General features: G+C 53.7%; 1 protein-coding gene across 1 annotated transcript in view; it reads right to left on the reverse strand.

Moving 5' to 3' along the window:
* Window positions 1-379: 379 nt before the first annotated feature.
* The window catches only part of IGDCC3 (immunoglobulin superfamily DCC subclass member 3), a 43,365-nt gene continuing 16,143 nt past the window's right edge, over window positions 380-27,601 (reverse strand). Inside the window, exons 3-14 of the mRNA XM_070796907.1 lie at window positions 9,027-9,171; window positions 8,533-8,663; window positions 7,855-7,992; window positions 6,402-6,560; window positions 5,067-5,232; window positions 4,553-4,800; window positions 4,176-4,340; window positions 3,669-3,860; window positions 3,470-3,574; window positions 2,870-3,008; window positions 2,525-2,729; window positions 380-2,272 (exon numbers count right to left, since the gene is read on the reverse strand). Of these exons, the coding sequence (XP_070653008.1) occupies window positions 2,105-2,272; window positions 2,525-2,729; window positions 2,870-3,008; window positions 3,470-3,574; window positions 3,669-3,860; window positions 4,176-4,340; window positions 4,553-4,800; window positions 5,067-5,232; window positions 6,402-6,560; window positions 7,855-7,992; window positions 8,533-8,663; window positions 9,027-9,171 (1,961 nt within the window). The 3' untranslated portion in view covers window positions 380-2,104. The remainder of the gene's footprint in view (window positions 2,273-2,524; window positions 2,730-2,869; window positions 3,009-3,469; window positions 3,575-3,668; window positions 3,861-4,175; window positions 4,341-4,552; window positions 4,801-5,066; window positions 5,233-6,401; window positions 6,561-7,854; window positions 7,993-8,532; window positions 8,664-9,026; window positions 9,172-27,601) is intronic.

The raw sequence follows: 27,601 nt of genomic DNA on the forward strand, positions 1-27,601 counted from the left end.
GTCATGGTCAGAATGCAAACTCTGGAACCAGGCCACCTGGCCCGGATGCAAACTGATCTCGGCCGACCCTGCGCCGTGTGGGATATAAAAGGTTTCCTTCATTTCTCATTCTTTCTTGGTTCCATCATCTGTGAGAGGAGATGGTGATAACGAGAACATCAAACCCCCTCCCCGCCGCCCAGGGAGGCTGTGAGAACCTCCCTGGCCTCCCCACCCGCGGAGGAGACCCAGCAGGCAGAGCTCCTGTAAGGAGCACCCAGGGCTCCGCTGTTACCACCCTGGGCTCCGACCCTGTCAGGGTCCACAGGATCGCCCCATCACCCAGCACTCCCACCCCTCCCCTAGGAGGGGAGTGCCACAGGCACCCAAACACGCAAGCTTCACTTTGGCAACAGGACTTTTATTCAGTCAAAATGAGTGTGACAAACCCAAGACGGGCCAGGTGGCCCCTTCCGCCCTCCCGCATGCCCACCCTTCCCTAGGGAGAGGGGGTTCCAGGAGGAAGGGGGTGTGGAGACGACGCTGCAGGGACCACGGGGCACTGCCTGGGAGGCCTGAGGCACCTGGGCTCAGGCCCAGCACCGGGGAGAAGGGACAACGCCCTTCCCCAAATCCACATGGACGAGACTTCAGTCTTTCAGGAAAACCCCGTCAAGTGTACCTCCTTCAGCTAATCCACTAAAGTCTGGGGTGAGGAGTCCCTAGAGGGTTGGGAGTCAGGGACATTAAGGTCTAATCTCATACTTAAGGAATACAGTTTGTTTTTTTTTCTTCTTTAAAACAAAAGTTTTCTTTCTGATATTTAAAAAAATGTTTGCGTGTAACCAAAAATACGTATTTGTTTCCTTTTCCTTTTTTCTTCATCTTTAACTAAGTCTTTCGAAGAACACAACAGAAAAGAGAAACAAGAAATCACAAGAACATAAATCCTTAAACACACCTCGTATAAAAATAGTTTCCGGCCGTAGCTGCTGACAGTGGTCGGTCCACTGCCCGGGGGGTGGGTCAGGCTGGCAGTGTCCCAGGGGACAGAGGGCTGGGGACCCCCCAACATGCACACAACCGAGCACACACAGTACATTCCAGGGGCCAGTCTGCTCCAGCGGCTCTGTGGGCAGGCAGGCTGCGGGGTGACGGCCCGCCCTCCCAACGCCCAGGTACAGAGAGGGTCCTTGGGGTCCCAGTCAAGGATGAGTTGGCTGAGAGGGTCAAAATGGGAGTGGACAGGCCGAAGAGACTGAGCCCTGGTAGGGTGCTGAGAAGCGGCTAGTCTGGAGGGAGCGACGATTTACACTCCCAGGAACAAATTTTCCTCTTATTTTTGGCTTTTCTTTTTTTTTCACATTTTCTTTGACCAATTCCATCTTTATTTCTGCAGGCTCCAAGAGACCCACCCTTGGTGAGGAGCCAGGAGGGACGGTCCAGTGATACAACACAGGCCTGAGAGCCAGCGAACTTCGAGGTAGACATTTTCTTTCACACCTGGAAATGGGGAAGTGCTTTTTTTTTTTTCCTTTTTTTTTTTTTTAAACTCTGGGCAATAATGTGGGGAAAGGGGTGCCCCCAAAGGGGCTTGAGGTAGGAGTGCATTCGGGGTTCTGTGGGGCAAGGGGCTGAGGCCACGGCCCCACTCCCCCGAGGACATTCATTCCGGCTGAGGTAGGTGCTGAAAGCCAAAACAGCAAAACTCCATCCTGAGAAAACAAGGTCGCGGAGGCTGACAGTGTCAGGCGCCCAGCCACAGCAGGGGCATATTTTTGGAGTCTAATTCACCTTCTCTTTTCTCTTTCTCTCTCGCTCTCTCTCTTTTTTTTTTTTTTTTTTTAATGTTTGTTCTTTTTTTAAAGGAAAACATTAGTTCAGTTCCAAGTCATGTGGGTACAAGCAGAGGTGAAGAGGGGCCTTGGCCCAAGGCGGGGGCTCCCGCAGGAACCCCTTTGGGTCCTTGGAGGGCTCTTGCTGAGGCTACTGTAGGTCTTGAGAATCAGAGGATCGGTCAGGACAGAAGCGCCTGGGAAGCCTATGTGAATCCCACATGACAGGAGAAATCTTGCCTTTGACCTGAGAATGGGGGTTGCTCCCTGCAGAGCTTGCTGGACACCGGCTACGGTCCCGAGGGGGCAGGCTGGGCAGCCGGTCCTTCACTCGGGAGGCCAGGGCCCACGTCCTGGGGTGGCAGGGCCTCCAACGGCATCTCCTCCAGGAGGCTGAAACCCTGAAGCGGCAGCATGGAGAGCTGGGTCTCCTCACACAGGGCAGGGGCCTCGGGGTCCTGCTGGGGAGAGGGTGAGTCACACAGGCCTCAGCAAGGGGGGCCAGAGGCCCACGAGCCCCGAGTCAGAGGGTCAGGCGCTGGAGCCCATTCCACTCATGGCTTAGGTCTCCAGGCCTCCCTGCCTGACTTGGGGGCACAGAGAGATGCTCTGTGTCTTGAAGCTTGGCAGAGGCTGGTGACCAAGGCCTATGGCCAAGGTAAGGAGGGCGCAGCCTAAAGCAGGGGGCTGGCTCAGGCAGGGGCACTCACCGTGGGTCTGGGGTGAGGCTGCACAGCCCCTGCTCGGGGGAATAGCTGCTCCAGTTCCTTCACGTCCACACGTTTCCCGTCTCGGCCCAGCTGGGCCCGCTCTGCCCGTCCCGCCCCATTCAGTGCCAGGATGCCAGGGTCCCTCTGGCTCCGGGGTCCCTGAGGAGGGGAGAGCTGGTTTTCCACATCCTTGCACAAGAGGACCCTAGGGGATGAGCCAAGAGTTAGGAGGAGGGATGTGGGAGCGGCAAGAACACAAGGATGGAGACGGTGGGCCCCAAGCTGCCCTTCCCGTGTGGCTCCCCTGCCCCACGCCTGCCCACCCCACGCCGGCCCAGGCCCCACCTGCCCCTTTGGCCAAATAAGAGGAAGAGGACACAGAAGATGATGCAGGTGACCCCAATGTGGATGCCGATGACGATGCCCGTGGTGGACGTCTGGTTGGTGGCCTCCTCCTTCCGACAGTCACATGGTGGGCTCAGGGCTGGGGTGTAGAAGCAGGGGCAGGTTGGGGGCTGTGGCTCCCAGACACCCAGCCTTCGTGGGTTGCTTCTCCCGCAGCTGTTCCTACCCCCCTAGTCCACATGGCGTTTACTCTTGTCTATGGAGTCCCAGCCCAACCTTTTTGGTTCTTTTTACCAATGATTGAACACTAACTTGGTGTCAAATACTAGGAATAACAGTTTACATGGACCACTTCATCCTCCATACACTTCTATAAAGGTATTACCATCTCTGTTTTATGAAGGAGAAAATGAGGGCTCAGAGAGGTTAAGTAACTTACCCAAGGTCACGCAGTCAAGTGTCAAGCTCAGGTCTAAGCCTGTGTTCTCCAGCTCTTCCCTCCTGCTTTCCCTGGATGCCTGCTCCCCCTGCCCCCCACTCAGCTTCTGGCCTCCCTTCCTGAGGGCCAGTCTCTGGCCAGACCCCACACCCACCCCTCACCTGTCCTCTCAGCTGCTCCCCGCAGAGACACGAAGCGGACTGTAGCATTGCCATCCCCATGCTGGTTGTAGGCGAGCAGCTTCACCTCGTACACTGCAGTGGGGTCTGGGGGGAAGGGCACGTTGCTGAGAGACCACTCCAGGCCCCACGCACCGCACGCCTGCCCAGCGCCCCAAGCCCCGGGCCATGTCCGCCTCACCGAGCTGGCTGAGGTTGTAGGAGGAGACAGCTCCGGGAAGCAGGATGGGGCCAGTGAAGGAGGCCTTGCTTGCTGGGCGGTAGAACAGCTTGAAGCCGCCCTCGTGCTGGGCCAGCCGGGGCCAGGGCTCCCACAGCAGCTGCAGGGTGGAGCTGCCCAGGACCCGCACTGACAGTGGCGGCGGGGCGGGGGCTGTGGGCGGAGAAGGAGGCTGAGATGTGAGGGCCTGGTGGCCATCGAAGCGCTTCCCTCCCACCTGCCACCTATGCCCCAGACCCCACTGTCCCCAAGAGCCCAGCTGCTCCCTGACTCTACCCAGGGCCTCTGCTTGCTCAAACAGCACCTTTACATGAATTATCAACAGAAAAGGACACCCCTTCTTCCAAGCAGACCCAGCCCCGTCTCAGCCCCAGGGCAAAGCCCTATGTGCCGTTCACAGCCTGAACAAAGGTGCACGGGGGTTCTACCTACTACCCTGGGGCTTTGTGCTCCACACCCAGACCTCACCTTCGCCTAGAGTGCTGACCAGGGTCGGGGCAGAGGCTGAGCTGGCTCCCCGGGGCGTGTAGGCTTTGATGTAGAAGCTATAGGCAGTGGAAGGCTCCAGGTCGCTCACCAGATGCTGGAAGGTGCTCTTGCTAACTGCTTCCTGGTACTCCAGCTCCGGGGGGTCTGGGGAGGCCAGGGCAGGGCAGGCAGTGAAGGGGCAGGAGAGAATCCCGCCCACACTGGGGAAACGAGGGCGGCCGCCAGGGGGCAGTCCAGAGGACGAAGGGAAGGTGTCGGGTCAGGAGGGTCAGGACGCGTGGGACTGAGTGGGTGAGAGCCAGGGAGTAAGAGGAAGGCGCTGCAGAGGCAGCCTTGCCCTCCGGGACCCCACCCACCGGCAGCCTTCCTGATGTGCAGGACATAGCCGATGATCTCCCTGGTGTTCACCAGGGGCTCGGTCCAGGACACGCGGACCTCGGTGGACGATACGGAGACCGCCTGCACGTTGAGGGGGGGCCCGGGCAGCCCCTCGGCCCACAGCACTGTCAGCCTGGCGCTGGCTTGAGAGGAGCCGGCGCTGTTCTCGGCCACACACTGGTAAATGGCCTCATCTTCCGGGCCGATTCCAGAAATGGTCAGGGTGCTGCAGGGAGAGGGAGAGCCTCAGACCCCCCTCCTCCTCCCAGAGTCTCCTTGGAGGTGGGTCACATCTCCCCACAACCACAGGCTAGTCTGAGGTCTCTCAGCTAGTTAGGGGCAGACCTGGGACTCAAACACAAGTCTCCAGATCCCCAATTTAGCGTTCTTCCCCAGCAGGAGGTGCAAAGACCTGCCTGGCCCACTCATCCAAGACCCCCTTTCCCTGTTTCCTCCCCAGGCCTCACTCCCGCACACACGCCACGCACGTGCCTGTTGTTATTCTTGAGCCTAACGTGGCCTCCGGGCCCCAGGACCCGTCCATTCTTCAACCACGTCACGTGAGGAGGTGGCTCGCCCTGGGCTTGGCAGGTGAACATGGCTGTGGTCCCAACCGGCCTGGAGATGGACTGGGGGTGCTGGACAAACTCTGCGGGGGCTGGGGTCGGGGTGGGGGCACAGAGAAACGTGAGGGGTCAGGGGGAGATGCAGGGGACACCTCTGAATGAAGGGATGAGGAGGGGGAGAGGGAGGGGCCAGAGACCTGCAGGAGAGCTGGGGGTCAGGGAGGCTCCCCCAGGTGGGGCCCACCCTCCAGCCTGGTCCAGCCTCCAGGATGTGGCAGCCCTCACCTCCCTTCGCCCCAGAGAGGCAGACCCAAGAGAGGACTCCATTTCAATGACTATTTAAAAGACTGACATTTGTATCCGAAAGCAATCAAGCTGAGCTCCCTGTTCAGGAAATTGTTAAATAAATAAATGTGCTAATAGGTTTGGCTGCACCTTGAAGGCAGTAATGACGGGGAGATGGATGAGCCCTCAGTACCGGCTCCCCTCACCCCTACATTCTGTTCCGCTCTCCTCCAATCCCAAGCCTCGAGCTTCCATTAACGCCCGAGAAATGAAATGCTCCATCACTTTCATTTGGACAGATTAACGGCACATGGAATGCTAAACAAACAGGCATTTAAGTTCCTAATTCCGCTCTCTCCCATCTCCTCCCCAGCTCTCCAGGAGGGAACAACCACAGAACCGCCCCCGCCCCCGCCCCGAGATCGGCCCGCCAAGCCCAGTTCACAGAGACAGCTGAGTCCCAGGACAGGAGGATGGACAGAATGACCTGGTCAACTGCAGAGGGCCCGCACGCTTCTGGAGGGGAGTGTGTGTGTGTGTGTGTTTGCGTGTGTGGAGGGAGCTGGGGTGTGAGAGTGTGAAATGACAAGCATGCTGAGAGCGTGCGTGCAGGTGTGAGCGTGGAAGTGCCACATGTGTGAATGAGAACAGCATGTGACGGGAGGGGACCCAGGGAGGGGGATGGCACAAGTCGGGGAGACCCGCTGAGATTACACGGTGGAAAAGACTGAGGGGGTGATGGCACCTGGAAGGACCAATGACCAAAGATACCCTTCCCTTCCCAACACATACATTCCTGGGGTGGGGTGGGGCAGGTGGGGGGAGAGCTGGGGCCCTGGAGAGGGGCAGGGGAAGGTTAGGGTGAGGATAGGCACGTGGGCAAGTATCAGGCCCTGGGCTTGGGCAGGATGGGGCGGGTGGAGGGGCAGCGCGGGGCGGCGTTGGGTCGGGGGCGAGGCGGGGGTGGGGTCCGTACCTTGCACCACCAGCCGGCCCTGGGCTGTTCTCCGCACCCGGGTGCCGGGCCTGTTGGCTGCACAGACATAGACGCCTGAGTGCTGCACAGTCACGTCTGAGATGATGAGGTTCCCCGTGCCCAGCACCTGGATGCCCTCCACCCCAATGGGGCGGCCATCTAAAGAGGAACGGAGGGTCAGGGAGGGGGGTGTCCAAGAACGTCCCAACTTGACCGCCATCAGTCCTCCAGGGAGCCCCTGTCTTTGCCTCTGACTCTTCTCTCCAAGCATCGCGGCATGCTGGAGCGGGCAGGGGCAGCACAGCAAACTCCTGCCCTGGCAGGAGGGAACTGGGTCCTAATCCTAGCCTTGTCACCGCCTCTCTGGTGACTTTCAAGTCCCCTCCCCCTAGTTTCTCAAACAGGAAAGTAAGGTCTTACATGGACATTTCCCAGCCTGATTTGTCTCTCCTGAGCAAAGTTCCTTGATCAAATATCCATTCTGCTCCTTCACTATCCCAATGCCCATTAATATCAAGGCTCTGACAAGTCCCGCAGCCAAGGCATCTGGTTAACTCTGTTTCCCATACGTGCTAGACCACCAAGCCATTCCTTCCCCTTGCAGATCACGCTTTGGGAAATGCTCTCCCAGATGGTCTTTACCGGGCCTATGGGCTCCTCCTAATGGTGAGGCCACTCTTTTCAGCCTCTCCCAGGCCCTGGGCTCTCCCCCCACCCAGGATCAGATTAGCACAGTCAGAATGTGAGGAGACAGCTCCCCATTCAGCCTCTGAAGTGGTGAAATCTACTCCATTATCCCGCCTGCTGCCCCCTCCTTCCCCGTCACTCAGCTGCTACAATGCAGTGTGGTCTTCTTGTGAATGCGACCCCACCCGTCCCCTCCAGACTTTCCTTCCCCCAGTGACCTCTCCACTCAGACAATGTGGGCCCATCTGCACCCTTTCATTTCTCTCCTTCAGCTGCCTGGGGATTTAGGCTGGGGATTTAGGGGACCAGGCTAGAGACTCGGGCGCTCAGAGAGGGTGTGACAACCGGCTGAGATTATGAGAGGTTTGGGATTGCATCGCTGGGGAAGATGGCCTGGGTGTAGAGGACAGAGATGAACCGGAGAGGAAGCGACTAGGGGTGCTGAGAGCTGCAGAGAGGTTCTGGAGGCCCCAGTGGTGAGGCCAAGGGCGAGTGGAGCATGGAGGAGGGGAGCTGGCACAGGACTGGAGGAGGACTGGACGAGGTAACCCGGGGAGCTAAGCCATCTACACTGGGGGAGGGAGAATGCAGTGGGCAGGCGGACCTCCCTGGTCCTGCCAAGGAGAGGGAAACCACCCCCTCCCTAGGACTGGAGAAAGCAGACCCCCACGGAGAATAAACAGGATTCCAAGTTCCCCCCAGCACTGGGAGAAGAGACTGGCCCTCCCAGGGTTGGGAGAGGCGGGGGCTGCAGGATGGGGCTCACCCAGGCGGCTCCAGGACACAATGGGGCGCGGGTTGCCCGTGGCGACACACTCGAGCACAGCGGTCTGGTGCACAGTCAGGGTGAGGTTCTCAGGCCCCACGAGGATCGTAGGCTCCTTGTAGGCCCCAGAGCCCGAGCCTGGGAGGAAGATGCCACATTGCTCCACTGTAGCTGGGACCTTTCCCACCTCCTCACCACACTCCCCCCCCCGTACCCGCATACACAGCTCAGGCCATGGGGGGTGGGAGACAAGTTGCAGCCCCAAACCAGGTACGGTGGGTGGAGAGAGGAGATGCTGGCCGTCCCTGGACATTACCACACTCATCTCTCCGGTCATGGCCTCTCGCGGTGGGACAGCCACCCCCACCCAAACACCTAGAAGCAGAGGGTGGGCTTCCTCCGAGAGAACTGAGCTAGCGAGGGACCTCAGGGTCCCTAAACCCTCCTCGGAGTCCCTGCGCCCTCCTCGAGGTCCCTGCGCCCTCCTCAGGGTCCCTGTGCCCTCCTCAGGGTCCTATGCCCTCCTCGGGGTCCCTGCACCCTCCTCGGGAGGAGGAGCACAGAGCTAGACGCTCAGAAGGTGCTCGGTACACACTCGGCAGTCCAGGCCCTGGGGTTCCACTGAAGGGAGGGTGATGTGGTGGTGGGGGAAGAATGCAACAGGGCAGAGGCCCGCACCTGTCACGGTGAGCCTGGCCCCGTGGCTGACCCGGACACTGGCGATGTTTGAGGCCACACAGTGGAAGACACCGCTGTCCTCAGCTCGAAGGCCTGTGATCTGCAGGACTCCCTTGGGCAGCAGCGTGTACCTGTGGTGGGGGGCACGGTCAACCACCAGCACAGCACCACTGGCCCAAGGACACTCAGCATCACGGACACAGTCCACCACCCAGCCGGTCTCACTTTCGTCATCGCAGACACACTCTGGGACTCTCACTGGTGGACGCACCTGAAATTCCAGCCTCAGCAACAAACAACCACACACTCATCTTCTCACTGGCTCAAGTATTGCATCTGGGCCCACAAGCCACACCAGATACTCAGTCTCAACAAAGTTGCAGGAATACCAGCCCGGAGGCTGCAGGCAGGCCTTCTTCAAGGCCCAGACACTGGACTGGGCCTGCCTCCTGGTCATACCATGAGCCTCCCAGTCATGCCCACCCAGGGCTCACCTCTCATTGTCCGTGTCAATGGGGACCCTGTTCTTCTCCCAGGTGATGAGGGGTTTGGGGAGCCCGTGGATTTGGCACTGGAAGCGGGCCACACCGCCCTCCTCGCCCACGGTGGCCTGGGGATGCACGTGGAAGTCTGACATGGCTGGAGAAAGAAAAGGAGGTGTGCATGGGGGAGGCACCCTGCTGAGGAGCAGAGGGGACAGGAGGGGGCGTGGGGGCCTCAGATCACACAGCAGCGCTTACCCTGCCACCTACCTGTGGGAACATCTCCCCCAAAGGCACAGTATAGGCCTGGCTGGGACACTCTGAGAAAGGTATGGGCGAATTCTGAAACAGTGGACTGTGGACCCACAGAGGCCAGTCATAGAAAGCCTTGCTCCCAGGGCCTGCTCCCCACTTTTACAGCTGCTTTTAGATTTATTTTTTATAAACTCCCCCTTAGGTTGTTGTTGTTCAGTCGCAAGTCATGTCCAACTTTTTGTGACCCTCATGGACAGAGGAGCCTGGAGGGCTACAGATTTCCCAGGCAAGAATATTGGAGTGGGTTGCCATTTCCTTCTCCAGGGGATATTCCCGACCCAGGGATTGAACCCAAGTCTCCTGCATTGGCAGATGGATTCTTTACCGCTGAGCCCCCAGGGAAGCCCCCCCTCCCCCGGCTAAAGTATGCAGGTGCTAAATATTATGCTGCACATTTTACAGAATAGGAAACAGGCCCAGAGAGGGGAAGTGACTAGGCCAGTGTCACCTAGCAGGTCCTTAGACCCTGGTGACCAGAGCCCAGTGGCTTTCTTTGCCCTTCATCATCATCCCTTTATCCCCAATTCTTCTGCAGCTTCTCAACGTACCCCAAGAGGGTAGTATATCCATCGAAGGTGACAAGCCTCTCAGAAGACTGTCAGACCCACCAATCTACATTTCAATGTGTCATAAATATTCAGGGGCTGCCTCCCCACCTTTCGGGGATCTGAACTAACTGCTTGAGCGCTGATCATGAGAGGGGCTGATCATGAGAGGGGCCGTAGGCCACCCGCCTCCCCCCACTCCATTTTCAGCTGGTTAAGTGTCCCTGCTCACCCTCATTCCCAGCCATCCCCACTCCCCAACCTGTAAAGCCCCGGGAAGGGGCCCCTCCCACGCAGCTTCCCAGTTTCAGCACCAGGGCTGTGATTTCATTAAAATCCACTTTGCTTCAAGTGCGGGAAGGCGGCTCACCATCTGTCCAGGCAGGCAGCCCCTCCCCTTCAACACTCCATCAATGGGGACAGTTGTCCCCTCCCAGAAGGAGCCCTCCCCCACAGCAGCAGGGACCCTGGAGCTTGTCCCAGCTCCGGCTCCCAGCTCCCTGGTTGCAGGCGGGCACACCCCATGTCAGACCCCCTCAATCCTCCAGCCTGTGCAGGACTCCAGGGCAGCTCAGAAAGGCCAAGCCTTTGTGCCCTTCTTGCCAGAGTCTCTGGGGGCTGACTCTTTTGTGGCATGTTCTCTGTCTCATTTGCATGTGGTTCATTAAATATAAACATGCATAAAAATCCCCAGCCTTGCCTCCTCCTCTTTCAGGGCCTCCTGGGAGTGCGGCTGATGGGTGTGAGCGCCTCCTTGCACATGTGTGCAAGGCTGTGTGTGCGGGAGGACGGGGCTGTGTGTGTGTGTGTGTGTGGTGTGGTGTGAGGGTCTGAGGCTGGATGTGAATGGAGGTTTGTATCCTTCAGCTCCTGTGGCTGGTGTATGGTTCCGCTTCTGTGGCTTCTGTGTAGGTAATCCATCACACATGTCCCCAGGTAGATATAGTCCTTACAAAGGGCACCTTGGGCCCTAGGGGAGGGGGGTGGGGGCAAGTGCCCAGCTGGTGTCCCCATCAGGCTTGGTGAAATGATCCCCAGGGAGCACCGTGAGGTCAGCCTACCCTGTCTCAGGCCAAAGGCTGTGTTTGGCCAAGAGCCTGCAGGTCAGCCCAGAGGTTCAGGGGAGGGGGCAGACACACCAGTGGGACCCCTCTACTGCTTCCAGGCCTCAGCCTCCAGGAGGGCAGGGTTGGAGGCAAGCCTAGGGAGTGGAGAGGGCACCCAGTCTCCTGGGTCAGCTTTCTGTGCCCCCACAACCCGGCCCGACCCACTCAGGAGCTGGGGAGCTGGCTGCCACCCCCCTTCTCCCCCCACCCACCCCCCCACTCCAGCTGGAGAGAGCCTGCAGTCCCCCAGGGGATTGGGGCGGGGACTAATGGCTCTGCACACTACAGATGCCTCCTCATTAAGGAACCGAATCCTTTTGTGTTTCCAGCCCCCATTCTGGGCTCCCTGGAGGTACAGAGAGCTAGGAGCTGGCCTGGGGAGAGATACCAGGGAAGGGACTCCTTCTCCTCAGGGCACTGGGGATGGACAAAGTTTGGCTTCTAAGCTTCTTCTTCCCCCTAAAACTAAACAATGACAAAGCCCGGCTTGAATGCCCTGCTGGAGAGGAATGCTGGAGCAGGAAACGCGGTAGTTAAGGAGTAGTTAAGGAGTCGGTCTGCTCATCTTTTCACTGTACAAGAGTCTGAAAGGTCCCCAGGGCCCCTGGCAGGCAGCCAGGGCCCCTCCCCACCCAGGAGGGCTGCTCTGCTCCCTCAGAGCAGCCCCTTGATGAACCTCTCTATCAGCTTCACCTAACTGCCGTTCTGCCAAACATCTCCTTGGAAGGGTAGCTTTGTTTTGAAAAGTGCTTGAAAACCACTCATTGCAAGCCAACCCATTTACTTTAGGAAGGGGAAACTGAGGCCCAGGCCCAGTTGGTGGCTCTACCAGCCCCAAATCAGAAGTTCCATGCCCTAAGCCCTGTGCTGGGGTGTCCCTTAGTTCTCCAGCAACTTTTCCACTCTCCAAGGACAGGTGACCCCAGAGTGGACTGCAGGTGGGGCGAGCCTTTTCTCACTGGTTGGGAGTTACCACTGTGCTGCAAGTTGCGGTGAGCCCCAGAGACGGTTCCTAAATCCCACCCCTCGAGCCCAGTTGGCCACACGGTGTGCTCCAGGTGGTGCCATAGGAGGGCTGGCACCCTTTATCTGAGGCTCCTTCTTCCCTCCCTTTCCTCCCACCCCTATTCAACCCTTGGGTCAGCCCTGTGTATCCCTGCAGTGTCCTGAGGGACTACAGTGAGGCCCTGGGCAGGCAGTGTCAGAGGGTAATAAGGAAGAGCAAATCTGACTCCATGCTGGATCCCTTTCTTTTACTTTAACCTTTTATTCTATTGCTTTTGCTACAAGTTCATCTCTAAAGTGATGTTGCTTAAAGTATACATAATGGCCCATCTCTGGGAACCCTGTTTCCACTGCTTCAAACAGCGCCCACCCTCCCCTCCACAGATGAAGGGGTGAACAGGTGCTCCTCAGGGCCTACCATCTCTGATTCCTGCCACCTTCATAAACAGGCCTTTGCTTCCCAGTGGCTCGGACAGTAAAGAATCTGCCTGCAATGCAGGAGACCTGGATTTGATCCCTGGGTTGGGAATATCCCCTGGAGAAGGGAAAGGCAACCCACTTCAATATTCTTGCCTGGGAAATCCCACGGACAGAGGAGCCTGGCAGGCTACAGTCCATGGTGTTGCAATGAGTCCGACTCGACTGAGCAACTAACACTTTCACTTTCTTTTGTCCATTCTCAGCTGAGCTGGGGTCTCTGGGAATTGTCCACTCACTCCAAGTTCACTCCTGACTTCTTTAGGAAGTCAGGGGAGAAAGTTTCTCGGGGCCACTTAGATCTCCGATGTCTCAGAGTAGGACCTGTTGGGTTGACAAGTCTGTTCTGCATTGGCTTGTACAGCTGGCCACGGAGCTAGGGGAAGCGGTCCTTGATCGTATCTCGCTCTGGGAAAGGGTCCCTGGGCAGCCATGGCACTGAGGGGTTGAGGACTGGACCTCCGGAAACCCTAATCCCTGAGCAAGCTATCCTGCAGGCCACTGTGTGGTAGATAATGCCAGACACGGGTCACTGTGGTGGCTGGAAACACTGCACAGAGGCCAGAGTGGGTGGCAGTGCGTCCGTGGCTGGTGGATGTGAAAGTGGTGTTGTGGCTTGTGGCTGCTGATGCTTTATTCTCCTGCTGACACCTGTTGGTCAGGTAGGGGCCGTTGTGGGTTCCTTGTTTCAAGTTGGGTTATGGGAGGGGGTCGTGTTGGGATGCCCCTCCGGGGTGAGGACCAGAGAGAGTGACAGGGTGGACAGAGGTCTGCTTGTGGGGGCTGGTCACGGTGGAGAAGCAAAGAAGAAAGTACCTTTGTCCCCAAACAGTCTGCAAAGGAATCTCCCAGCCACTCCCTGTTTCCGCTATGGGTACACCCAAGCCATGAGGAAAGAGGGTTCAGAGAGAGAGCCCAGCAAGCCACCAGCCTAGAAGGGAGCAGAAACAGGCAGGATATGGCTCCTGGACACCCCTATAAATCACCCAAGGGGAGGGGAGTTCTCCTGAGAGCCAGATCTAGAGTGGCTCAGGGAGGGGAGGGGGCTTTCTTCCTGGTCCAGGACCTCTGACGAGGTCAGGCCTGGATCTGATTAGACAGGCTCCAGGGGGACGCTGCGGGGCAGGAAGGGTCAGGGCAGAGTGCTGGGAAGGAAGCCGGCCACATCCCCCTGGCCCAGCCTCTAGCTCTCGGCTATAGCCAGACTCCTGTTTGGTGTGTGATGACAAAAAGATCAGTGGGCTTGCCAGGATGGAGAGTTCAAAACACAGCCTTTGTGGAAGCCGGAGGCACTGGGGGTCTGAGGCACCGACTGCCCCCATTCATACCGCCCTTCAAGAAGAACAACCACAATCTGCAAACTCTTCCGAAGGCCATCAAGGCCAGTCCCTCTCTTTGGATCCATCCCTGCCAAGGACCAGGGATATCCTGAATGCCCTGCTGCCCCTCAAGCAGCTCAGATGTTAACACTTTTCCTTGTGCTAGAAACATGCCTGAACCCCATATGCTTCCACCCAATGCCCTAACTTTCCCCCTGAGAATTTCATTTTCCAATAGAGGAACTAGCTATTAAGCACTTGAAATGTGACCAGTCCAAATTTAGTTGGGCTGTACCTTTAAAACACACACTGGAGTTCAAAGATTTAGTACAAACTAAAAGACACTGGAGCATTAGAGAAACGCAAGTCAAAACCATAATGAGATGCCACCTCACACCCATTGGGATGGCTACGATCAAAGCAACAGCAAGAAATAACAGAAAATAACAAGTGTTGGCAAGCCTGGGAAAAAATGGAATCGTTGTGGACTGTTGGTAGGAATGCTAACTGGTGCAGCTGCTAGCGAGAACAGTGAGGGCGTTCCTCAAACACTTAAAAAGAGAGGACTTCCCTGGCGGTCCAGTGGTTAAGAATCTGTCTGCCAACGCAGGGACCCTGGTCTGGGAAGATCCCACATGCCACGGGACAACTAAGCCCGTGGGCCACAACTCCTGGGCCTGTCTGCAGGAAATACTGAACCCCCCCTGACTAGAGCCCATGCTCCACGAGAGAAGCCGCCACAACGAGAAGCCTGCCCACCACAGCTAGAGAAAGCCCAAGTGCGGCAACGAAGACCCAGCACTGCCAAAAATAAATACATAAATAGAAACTTAAAAGCAGAACCACCATATGACCCAGCAATTCCACCTCTGGGTATCTACCCCAGAGAATTACAGGTCTCAAAGAAGTATCTCTACATCCATGTTCAAAGCAGCCTTATTTACGATAGCTAAAATGTGAGAGACGTTCAGGTAATCATCAACAAATGAATGGATAAACGAAATATGTTTATACAATGGGATATCGTTGTTGTTAGTCACGAAGTCGTGCCTGACTCTTTTGCAACCCTGTGGACTGTAGCCCGCCAGAATCCTCTGTTCATGGGATTTCCCAGGCAAGAATACTGGAGTGGGTTGCCATTTCCTCCTCCATGGAATCGTCCCGACCCAGGGATAGAACCTGCGTCTCCTGCATTGGCACACAGGCAGATTCTTTACCACTGAGCCACCAGGGAAGCCCACAATGGAATGCTACTCAGCCTTAAAACAGAAGGAAATTCTGACACATGCCACAGCGTGGATGAACTTTGAGGACATTATGCTAAGTGAAATAAGCCAGTCACAAAAAGACAAGTACTGCATGATTCCACTTATATGAGGTACCTAGAGCAGTCAATTCATAGAGATAGAAAGTAGCATGGAAGTTGCCACAGGCTGATGGGGAGAGAGGTTGAAGGAATTACTGTTTAATGGGAACAGAGATTCACATTTGGGAGAGCAAAAGAATTCCAGAGATGGATGGTGGTGGTGGTTTGCATAATAATATGAAGGTACTTGGAGACTCCCAGGGACGGAGGAGCCTGGTGGGCTGCCATCTATGGGGTCGCACAGAGTCGGACACGGCTGAAGCGACTTAGCAGCAGCAGCAGCAGCGGCAATGCCACTGAACTGCACGCTTAAAAATGGTTAAGGTAGGGACTTCCCTGGTGGTTCAGTGGCTAAGACTCCTGGCTCCCAATGCAGGGGGCCTGGGTTCAATCTCTGGTCAGGGAACTAGATCCCACATGCCACGACTAAGACCCAGCACAGCTAAATAAATATTTTTTTTTAAATGGTCAAGACAGTAAATTTTATGTTAAGTGTATTTTACCACAATTAAAAAGTTGGAAAAATAATAACTTTAATTGATAATAATAGCTAATAATTTTAAATACTGATAAAGTTGAAACAATAATAGTTTGGATTTTTAAAGACAGTCCAAAAATATCAAAAAGTTATAAAAAATTTAAAAGTAATGATTTTGTGCTGGAATAATAATACTTTGCATATATTAAGTAAAATAAAGTATTTTATTAAAATTAACCTCCCTGTTTCTTTTTTACTTTTTAAAAAATATATGTGACTATTAGAAAATTTAAAATTATCTATGTGGTTTCTGTTATACTCCCACTGGACATTGCTGCTCTAGAAGACACAGTTCTATTCTTCATGTAACAGACCTTCAAATACTTGAGGTCCGGGGTGTTTCCTGAGAAATACCTTCTGAGAGGAGCGAGTGAAAGTTGCTCAGTTATGTTCGATGCTTTGTGACCCCATGGACTGTAGCCCACCAGGCTCCTTTGTCCATGAGATTCTCCAGGCAAGAATACTGGAGTGGGTTTTGGTTCACTTCTCCAGGGGATCTTCCCAACGTAGGGATTGAACCCGGGTCTCCCACATGGCAGGCAGATTCTTTACCTTCTGAGCCACTGGGGAAGCCCACTGAGAGGAAATACCCTTAACTCCTTCAGTCACTTGTGATGATGAGTGACGTTCAGGTGTCTTGAGCCTGAAGACCATGGGCAACACTCTGAACCCACAGAGCCTTACACCACCGGGGACTTGGAGCAGATTTCAGCCATCATCTGTAGTGGCCATCCCTGTGCTATCCAATATGGTAGCCACTAGTCACAGTGGTCACTTAAAATTAAACTACAAATTCGGTTCCTCTGACTCATTAACTGCCTTTCAAGTGTTCAGCAGCCACAAGTGGCTCCAGGCTACCTTATGGGACAACACCAATAAAATACTTCTGTCGTCACAGAAAACCCCGCTGGACAGCACTGCCCCACACCCAAGGCAAAGCCTCAGACCCACAGCTGCCTTCTGCATCGTTTCCTCTCTCCTGCTACCCCACCGGAGAGCCCCTCCCTTTTTCTGTATCGTCATCATTAGCTCAGCTTTGCCCCTGCCAGATCCCCCCTCTCCGGGCCACATGGATTCAGAGACTGCTGACAAGGCCCACGTTTGATTGCATCTCTGCATGGCAGGAAGGCCTCACACAGCAAGATTTCTGCTCCTGGTGGGGGAATACTTGCTAAGAGCATTTTGAGGCAATGGTCCAGTGAAGAGGTTAACGGTACAGGCTCTGGAATGAGACAGAACTGGGTACAAAACTCAACACCACCACTCTCAGCTCTGTGGCATTGAGTGAGTTACTTAGTCTCTCAGAACGTCTATTTTCTCACTTATATTAATAAAAATAGGGTTGATAATAGTTCATGTCATTAGAGCCGCTGCACTGGGGGGGAATCAATGAGACCTGTTTGTAAAGTACTTGGCACAGTCCTCAGAAAATAGCAAAAGCTTGCTACCTAATGTTGAGGGAAAATAGAGGAATTGAGTTAAAAGATCCTGAGACGTTATGGGACTTCCTTGGTGAACCAGTGGTTAAGACTCTGTGCTTACAATGCAAGGGGCTTGGGTTCAATCCCTGGCTAGGGAACTAGGATTCCATATGCCGCACAGCACAGCCGAGAAAATTAAGGAAAAAAAAACAGGTATTGAGGTTATGGTAGAGCACGGTAGGATTGGGGGTTGGTAGCCATCTCCTCCAAGAGAGTAGCCATATTCTCACGGACAGGCAAAGGCTCAGAGAGTTAGCGGTAGAGGCTCTGAAAAAGTGAGTAAAGATAGAATTTGCAAGGCTTGAATGGTGAGAGGGTCACTGCAGGGGGAAGGGGGCAGCGGGGTATAAACCAACTTGGCTTCTATTTCACTTCTGCCTGGGAGCTTCACAAAGGCTCTAATAGGCGAGCTGTCAGTTGGAAGAAGCCATTGGGTAATTGAGGCCTTGACTTCTCTAGTAAAATGTTTATGAAGCCCATAAACTCATGCCTTTATTGGCCAGGCTCATTCCGGGGGATGGATGTGGCTCTCTGAGGTGCAGTTAAAGCACCTGCTGAACTCCGGCACCCTACAGCTACTCTGGGCTCCACCCAGACCCACCAGGCAGTGACCCTGGAGGGTGAGGAGGCCAGCCAAGTCCCACCCCACGTGCCCTTTAAACTCCACAAAGCACTTGTAAATGTCCTATCTCTAGCTGTGAATGGGAAGGAGGGAGGTGATGGCAGAGAGTCCTGAGTCCTGGGGAGGCTGGCAGCTTGCCACAGTCCCCATGGGATATTGGTTTTGTCATCAGGCTTCTCTGGCCCAGGTTCACCCTTCCTAACCCTCTGTCAGTCTCCCCAGTATCTGGGTCCCCGCCTTGCCCATGACTTTGGCTCTGTTAGGGAAGAGCACCCACATTGACTGGCTGTTGACATTTGGGATGGAGCAAAGTATGAACTTTGAAGACCTGTATTTACTTCCCTGGGCCTCCAAAGGGAAGTCTGAGAGTTGAATTAGGTTTTGAATCCAGGGAGTATGGTGTTTTTTGTTTTTTTTGGGGGGGTATGGGGGGGCGCTCTGTGTGGGGTTTGGGTGGATGGGTGTGGGTGGATGGTATCTGGGGCTTACAAACAGCTCCAGAAGACTGCAATGGTTCAGAGACTCTGCTCAGCTTTGCTGGGGGTGATTGATTCATCTGGGCCTTTGCCTGGTGACCCTGCTCTGAGAAGCCTCTGGATCCTTTTGTCCCCCTCCTCAAGCCCCTTACCCCCTGCCTTAGGCCCCTGAACCCCAGACCCTCCCTCCCACCCTCCCACACCACCACCAGCTCACCACTCCCCTGGCCCCAATTCTAACACAAAAGGCAACTTTGTCTTTCAAGTCAGCAGCCATAAATCCACGTCTCTCCCCTGCCTCCTGGCAGCCACCTCTGACAAATGGGAGGAGTGGAGGACAGTGGGGGGCCAGACTCAGCTTGGGAAAGTCCCTGCATCCAGTTGTCGGCCCACTGTAGGCTGGTGAGCATCGAACCTTTATGGCCTGATCTTTGATTCCAACGGACAGGAAGACCCAAGGCACAGCTGCAGGGGAGGCAGTCGGGCTCTCTGCAGTCTCTGGGCTGGGCTTTTACTGCCAAAGAGCATAAAACCTCTCAAAGCCCTCCTTTCAATTATTCAGCCCATAATTCGGAGGCTCCGGTTCTTCCTCCACATCAAGCAGTGGGCTCCCCATCCCTCCCTACCTCCAGCCCACCACGGAGGTGTAAAGGTGTCTGGTGGAGTGTGCTGTGGGACCCGGGTGAGGCCCTGCCCGACGTGGCATCCTGGGTGAGCCATTAGGTCGGTGCGTTCCCCTGCTTTCAGTGTGGCCCCTACACACGGGAAGGGAAAGGCGAAGAGAATCACTCTCCCATGAGACCACCCTACCCACTCCATGCTAGGTTCTCAAAAGCAGTCCCAACTTCAAATATTTTGCTCTATTTTTCATCCCACATATCAGGCAATGAGTCAGAGGGTGTGTCTTGGGCTGGGAAATACAGTCATCTGTCCTATATTTACATAGCACACCCACTAAATCAACTCTAAGCATTCATTCAACAGATACTTACTGATTGCTAACGTGTCAAGAGGATGTCCTGGCACCCTGGGGCAAATTCCCTCCTCCCACAGACCCTGTCTTTAGACTTTCCACCCAATCTTCTAGAAAGGTTAAAACACCAGAGCCAGAGTCTTAGGTATGATCATAGTCCAGAAACCTGCAGAAGCCACTGATGGGCAAAGCTAAGATTATATTATGTCAGAATAACCCTGAAAGGCAGGGATTATTAGCCCTTCTGATGCACAGAGAGGTTAAGTAACTTGCCCAAGGTCACATAGTCATTTAATAATGATGCTCACACATTAACATTTAATGATGCCACAGCAGGCATTTGAACTTAAAATGTTTTAACCCATGCTCTTTCCTTGCATCACAGCTGTGAGACACACACATTCAAATGGTTCTCAAACACGACTGACCATACCTTTGAACAATGGCACAGAAAATCACAGAAGTACACGACATCCTTGACCCTTAAAAGTATCACGCCAAAAAAAAAAAGTATCATGCCTACGTACAGTCAGAGACACCCATGACATAGCAGGCTTCACTTTAACTGAAGTCCCCCAGGGTTTGAGGTAGGTTTCACAGAGCATAACTAATGCAGATAAGCACCATGATACGACAGTGTTATTAGCCTCCTAATGGTCACTAGCCCACACGTGTTTCCTAAATTCTATTAACACAGGTAAATAAACAACCCAGACGCCAGTCCCCAGGTAGCCCTTCCACGGGCATTTTCGTGCTCGTGGAAATCGGCAAACCAAGAAACCAAGCTGCAAGGATGGAGCCTGCAGAGTTATTCCTGTCACTTGTCAGGCCTTACAAAACAGAGGAGTAACTTATTTTCCAGATTTTGCAGGAAGAGGACAAAGCATTGTGAGAGGCCAGTGGCTTCCATGGGGTGAGTGGGGGTGGTGGGGCAGGGAGAGGGAAGGTAAATGTGTTAAAGAGAAGGGCCGCCGTGACTGTCTCAGTCCTTTTAATAACTGGGTCTTGATAAAGCCAAAGCCCCTCTCTGGGCCTCTTATTTCCTCCTCTGTAAAATGGATGAGTTGAACTGGGCTGATTACAAAGTCTATCCGGCTACAGCCTCTGAGACACATGTGCTTGCAGGCGGCAGCCGAGGGTGCAGGGTCGGGGGCTGGGAGTCAGCTTGGGAATCCCTCTCTGCCTTAGACTTGAAACTGTCCAGGCCCAGCAGGGCCCCTCTCCACAGACTGCACGTCTCCACCTGTGTCAGGGTCACCAATCTTCCTTATGTAAACGTGCCCGGGGCCCACGACATCCTAACTTCCGTCATTCTGGTCGGGATACCGGATCTCCCTCACCTCCCGGAAGGACGTCTGGCTAGGGGGCGCAGGCTGGAGCTATTAAGTAAATTGCTTTCACGTGACCATGAGGACAACTCAACAAAAACAGACACTGCCCCCAAATTTCCAGAACCATATATTAGGATTTGTAGGGGACTAATCTAGCAGGCATTAGGTAATGGAGGGGTGACCTGATCATGTCTGACTCTCACAGATTCCTTATGTGACCTTTCCATTTCAATCTTGGTTTTCTCATCTTTAAAATGGGAGAGGAGGAGGATAGACAAGATAATCTGTAAGGTTCAGACCATGAAATGGTCTCTCTCCTCCCATGAAAGGACTCCTCTTCTCAAACCTTGATCTGATGCTGTATTTACCTCTCATGATTCTACAGAATCTCTGGCGGCTCAACTCTGAACCATGATCGTTAAAGGCCTGCAGACAATCCACCTCAGCAACAGTGCTGCTGGTGGTAAGTTGCTTCAGTCGTGTCCGACTCTGTGCGACCCCAGAGACGGCAGCCCACCAGGCTCCCCCGTCCCTGGGATTCTCCAGGCAAGAACACTGGAGTGGGGTGCCATTTCCTTCTGCAATGCATGAAAGTGAAAAGTGAAAGTGAAGTCGCTCAGTCGTCTCCGACTCTTAGCGACCCCATGGACTGCAGCCCTCCAGGCTCCTCCGTCCATGGGATTTTCCAGGCAAGAGTGCTGGAGTGGGGTGCCATTGCCTTCTCTGGGAATCTTCTATAGAAGGTTTCAAAAGCCTTCCCTTAAATTCAAAGGTTTCACCACATCCACCCCTAACCTCTTCGTTTTCTTGTGATTCTTAGTTAGAGCCTCACCATGGGCCAACTACCCAAGCTAGAACAAAACAAGGGCACTGCCACACCTGTCGCCTCTCCCCCACAGTCAACTGGTCACTAATCCCGGGCTATCCTCCCTTATCGCTCCCACTGCCTTGGCTCAGGCTCTCAACACTCTCAACTGTTTCTGTAATAGCTTCCCCTGTCCAGTCTCCCCATTTCTAGTGCTCCCTTCCTCCGCTTCTTGGGCTTCCCTTGTGGCTCAGCTGGCAAAGAATCCGCCTGCAATGCGGGAGACCTGGGTTCGATCCCTGGGTTGGGAAGACCCCTGGAGAAGGGCATAGCAACCCACTCCAGTATTCTTGCCTGGAGAATACCCATAGACAGAGGATCTTGGGGGCTACAGTCCATGGGGTCACAAAGTGTCGGACACACCTCCTCTTCTTAGTCCATCCTGAAGCCATAATCATCTTCCTGAATATCCAATTAACCATCTTCGGTGGTTCTCCATTGCCTTGAATCAAGGTAGTCTCCTTGGGATGGCATTCAAGGTCTTCATTATTAGATCCTGATTAATCTTTCCAGCTTCAAAGGCAGCTAGTTCTCTCTTCATGTAATTTGCACTCCGACTGTGTGAGACAGGCTTGTCTTTTCCAGACATCAGATGTTCATACTTCTCTTTACCTCTGCTGTCCCCATTTGCCTGGAACTCTTTTGCCATTTTCTCTACTAGCATCTCATCTTCTACAGCCCCCAAAGGAGGCAGGCAGAATTAATTCCTGCCTTGAATGTGTTGCCTTTGTGCCTCTCTCCTAGCCTTTAACAAAACATATCAGAATCCGTTGCTTACACATCAATCACCTACTAGCCTATGAGTCCCTTATGGGCCCAGAATGGTCTAACTTGCCTTTCTATCTCCAGCACCTAGAACAAATACTAGGTAAATAATAAGTCTTCATTAACTGTGTCCTGAATGCTAGCGTTAAGGGTCATATGATCTTGGGGTCATTACACATTATCTTCTCTTCCACCCAAGACCCCACCCTGCCACAACTCATTGTTTATTTGGGGCAAGTTACTTTCTCTCCTTGAGTCTCAGCTTATTCAATGAAACGAAGGACTTGGGACTAAGCACCCCAGTCCTCTTCTCAAACCTGACTGTGTATCAGAATAACCTAGGACGCTGAGTAACTGCAGATTTCCAGACTCCACTTCCTTGGTCTGGCGCGGTGCTCAGGAATCTATGAAAGCGCAGGAGGCTGTCACATGTGCACGGCCAGCATTGGGACCCCCTGGCCTGGCAGGTTCTCGAGAATCCTTATCGTCCCCCGAGCTCCAGCATCCGACAAGGGCAGATTCCCAGCCCAGCACCCATAACCCCATCCACCCATCCAACCCCTCCAGCAACAAGGCCAGTAGTTAGTCCAGGCAGTCGGACTCCAATGCCAGGAGCCGGCAGCCGGGCGGGTGGAGCATGTGGGAGCCCGGCCCCCCCGGAGCCCCCAGTGCTGGCATTCGGCTGCCGAGCGGGGTCAGGGCCCCCGAGCCTGGGGCCCTGAGAGCCGCTCGCTCGGCGGCAGGAGTAAGTGGGACCATCTGCTCCGCTCGGCAGAGGTCAGCGCTTTGTGTCAAGCTCCCATCCCCCCTCGCTCCTCCCTCCACCTTCCCCTCTTTGCCCTTTGACTCCCGGGACTCAAAAGAAAAAAAAAGCCCTTGAGGTCCTGATGAAAGTGGGAGTGTGATGGGGAGCGACACCGGAGCTCGGGGCCCGGGCAGTGCTGAGCCTGCGCCGGCGGAGAGCGCGCGGCGGGCGGCTGCGGGCCGGGGAGGAGCAGCCGCGTCCGGTCCGTCGGGCCCGGGCCGAGCCGGCGGGGCGGCTCCCGAGGGAGGCGGCGCCGGTTCCCACAGCCGGCCGGGCCGTCGGGCCCCTTTGAAGTGGCCGCAGCTGCACACCCCGAGCCGCGGCTAATCCCCGCCGACGCGGGCGTCCTCGCCCCCCCGCATAGCAATAGTGTCCGCGCTGAATGGCGCTGGCTAATTACCTCGCTCGCACCGCCGCGGGTGAATGAGAGAATCCGGCATTGTGCGCGGCGAATGGAGAAAATAAGACAACCATTGTCCTCGCACGCCAAACGAGGGTTTGATGTCGCTGGGGCGAGCGAGGCACCATTTCCCGCCACCCTCTCCCCCCAGCGGGGCAAATGCCCCAGCTGCGCCCGGGTGGACCGGGCCGGCCCAGGGAAACTGAGGAAGCAGGTCCCGCCTCCCCACGGAAGAAGCCCTCCGCGCCCCGACTACCCATGGAAGCCCGGCAGGGGCTACGAGTCTGCCCCGGGGCTCCCCTCTACACCAGTGGGTTCTTGGGGGCACCTACTGTGATAGCCCGGTTCGGAGAAAAACCAAGCGAGGCCCTGCCTTTACAGCCTAATTAGATTTCGCTGGGAACACATGAAACAATGAGAAGAGTCGAGGATTTATGTTCTTCAGTGCCCAACTGTGTGCCACCAGCTGAAAGGGCTGGAGACGTTCAGAGAATGGCTGGGAGAGATGTGAGAAGAGGAACAGGGCTCTGAAAAGAAGAGGCAGGAAGATGGGAAGCTGTGGGGGCTGAGGAATGGACTGGCATGTTCCGGGAGGAAGAGAGAAAGCTTGGAAAGGGGAGGTCCTAACAGTCAGGTCTGAGCCAGGGTTCAGGATTCGGATGTGACAACGGAAGCGCCCAGGCCGCTGCTTTGATCCAAGAAAGGTCCCCTTGATGAGAATGGTGGGTGGGAAGGAAGGACTGGAGTTTCAACCACTTGCCTGTGAAAACCGACTCTTTATCAGGAACTGGACTAGCCTGAGGCACTTCCCTTTTCTTCTTGTTTAAGGATGTGAGAGGCTTAGCTTAGAAATCAGCACTAAAGGAAAATCATGATGCAGATGGACAGGCTGACAATCACACTGTAAATCAATTCAACAGATTCTGTGCTTTATCAAGCTGCCTTCTCTCTTCACTATCACCACAGTTATGGTTGCTTCTTGACAAGGCAGGAAGAGGAGCTCGAATTCTTCAAGATCAGGAGGTGTCTTATCTTTCTGTCCCTCAGAGTCCTCAGCTTAGAGGCAGGTAGGTGTAGGAGACATGCTCTTAGAGATTGGTTGATTTGATAACTGACCTGCTTTAATATCCTTCAGTTCCAGTATCCTTTTCCTGGAAGCACATACTTCCTAATCCCTTCTGATGGGCTCTTAGATTATGTCTGCCTAAAGAAGAACATACATAAGATCCAGTGTCCTTTCAGGCTTCTCAACTGATAAAAAGGTCCATTGCTCAGATCAACAGTAGGCTGTTGGGCTGACCCAGTCACCCTTGGTTAGCATCACTTATGATGCATATTACTGGGCTCTTTCTAAGGCAGCAATCTTTTCTAATGTTCTAATGTCCATGTTACCACAACGAGATTATGAACCCTTTGTGTACAGCCGATAACTAGGCTCTGAAACAGGACCACCCATAAAGTGAAGTCGCTCAGTTGTGTCCTGTTCTTTGCAACCCCATGGACTGTAGCCTACCAGGCTCCTCCATCCACGGGATTTTCCAGGCAAGAGTACTGGAGCAGGTTGCCATTTCATCCATCCGTTTATTTGAGAATAAAATTAAAGACTGGACAACACTTGTTGAGAGACTACACAGCCGCCAAAATGGGTCCTTGTCTTGACTGATCAACCACGTCTAACACTACTGAGCGCTAATTTTAACAGTGATACGTGAAAACATATGCTTTTTAAAGGAGAGAAAAATCTAAGTACAGGTTATTATTTTTCTAACCCAATTCTCAATCAAGGTTTAATTTAACCTGGTCATAAGTGCCAATATGATCATAACGTTTTTCTTAATAATTCTCCTAAATCTTCATCTCAGAGTCATGTTTCTTCTGCCTAAGGCTCTAGAATCTTAAGCCTATTTGGTATCCCAGCACCTGCTGAACTACTCCCCTGCTTAGGCCAGTCTACCTAGTTAGCTGATCTGCTTAGTTAGGTGGTCTAAAGAACTCCAAAACAAAACAAAAAGGTAACGCAGAACTGCTGTGGATGTGGTAAATGTAAGAAGCCTGAAGCTCCACCAATCTGACTTCTCTTTCCCTCATCTGCCATCCCCGAGCCCCCTTCACAGACCCAAGGACCGTAAAGAATGATGCTGAACGTCCCTTCATCTAGAGAAAAAAAGGACCTACCCAAGGAAACAACAGTTAGTTTGTAGTAGATCAGAGATCATTCTAATGCCATACAGGCCACTAGCTTCATTTTACAGGACTAAAATGACCATTCAAGCAGAAACTATAATTGTTATTATATAGTACTATACACGTGTCTTTATAGTTTGTCCAGATTTCAACAAGAGTGCCTGAATATCTAATCCCCAGAAAATTACACTTGGGAAATGATCCACTATTCAAAAAACATGAGGCGCCTCCAGGCCCAAACTGGAGATTCAACACTTTTAACTAAAAAAGTGCTTTCTAAAGGAAGCCTATTTCTCCTCACATCTCTTCTTTCCCCAAACCCAAGACCATTAAATAACTTTAAAAATAATGCTCCATGGGTGAATATTTTCATAAGAAGATAATGAGTATAATAACGAGAATGTGTTTTTTCTCCTCTTATCCATTCCCACAGCAACATGCATTCACAGGAGGCTTTGTTATCATAGTTATGATTTTTCAAGATAATAGGAAGATAGGCATATACATATGCAAGGACAGTCCTTCCCAAGAGGATGCACATGGAGCTCAAGGGAAGAGGGACACTTCCCAGCACGGAACTAGCCTGTTAGCCATTCTGGGGATGAGGCCAAAGGTCTGGCATCCTCGGACTTTCTATAGCTTGTCTGGAAGGGTGTCCCACCCTGAGGTGACTGAGTATCAGTAGCCACCTCACCTGGTAAACCGAGGTCTGAATTCACCAGGCCACCGCCTCACCTGCAGCTTTGTCCAGTCTCCATCCTCCCCCAAGTGGCCAGCAGTGGGACCTTGGAAGAAGGCTGTTTCAAGCAAAGGAACAGAAGAGGGAGACAGGGGTGCCTCTTAAGACTAGAAGAAGCTGGTTTAGGAGACTGGTGATACAGTTAGGTGCAGACATGGCTGCTCTTGGCTCCTGACAGCAGGGGACTCAGAAGCCTGCAGAGAATGGCTTCAGGGAAAGTACACTGGAGGCTCTCGAGTGATATCCGACTCAGCCTTCCTTGCCTCCCCCAGGTCCAGGCTGTTGAACTCCAGAGGAAGAGTGTGCTGACCACAGCAGGCAGGACGTGTTTCCACCCTCCCTTGCATACGCCCGCAGCTCTCCATTCTCACCCTTCCCAGGCGTCACTCTGTGCTCAGCGCTGAGGATGCTCAGAGGAGCTAGCCCCACCCCTCAAGGAGTCTGCAAACCAGTGGGAGGAACAAGCTTCATACTCACTGTCCCAGAACAGACTGGGGTGTCTTCTGATTCTCCTCACCCCCAAAAAGCCAAGCTGGGCATTCAGTTCAATGACTCCTTCCCGAATTGATGCAATAAAAGCTATATGGCTTTATTTCAGGAAAGCCTTGATCCCATCAACCTTATACTTAGCAGCCTTGCTTGTAATGATCTTGATTTTGTCATGTTTCAGTGGGAAAATGACTGATTTGAAAAGCAAAATCAGAAACACAAGAGAGCAGGAATGTCAAACAGGCTCAATCCTAAGACTCATTCTATGATATATCATTACTGGTCTTCTGATATAGTGGAAGCAAGGATATTCTAACCCATTCTTCAAGTGGGACCAACTTAAGACAGGGTTTCTCTAAGGTATTAGAGGTTTGGCATACAATTTTCGTGGTGGTGATGGTGTTCAGTTGCTAAGTCGTATCCAACTCTTTGTGACCCCATGTACTATAGCCCATCAGGGTCCTCTGTCCATGGGATTCTCCAAGCAAGAATACTGGAGTGGGTTGCCATTTCCTTCTCCAGGGGATCTTCCCGACCCAGGGATTGAACCCATGTCTCCTGCATTGGCAAGCAGATTCTTTACCACTGAGCCACTAGGGAAGCCCAGCATACAATTTTAAGAGACCTCTAAAAAATTAGGGTAAAGGGAACTACTGCAGAAAGAGAGTGACATTCCATATAAGCTGGGATGTAAGAGGCAAAACAAAAATAACCCACGAAGAGCAGGGGAGGTGAGGGAAAAAAACAGCCAGATGTGAAGATGGCAGGAAAAGATCCAGGAATTGC

This window comes from Bos indicus, chromosome 10 (assembly GCF_029378745.1).
Source record: "Bos indicus isolate NIAB-ARS_2022 breed Sahiwal x Tharparkar chromosome 10, NIAB-ARS_B.indTharparkar_mat_pri_1.0, whole genome shotgun sequence".
Taxonomy (NCBI): domain Eukaryota; kingdom Metazoa; phylum Chordata; class Mammalia; order Artiodactyla; family Bovidae; genus Bos; species Bos indicus.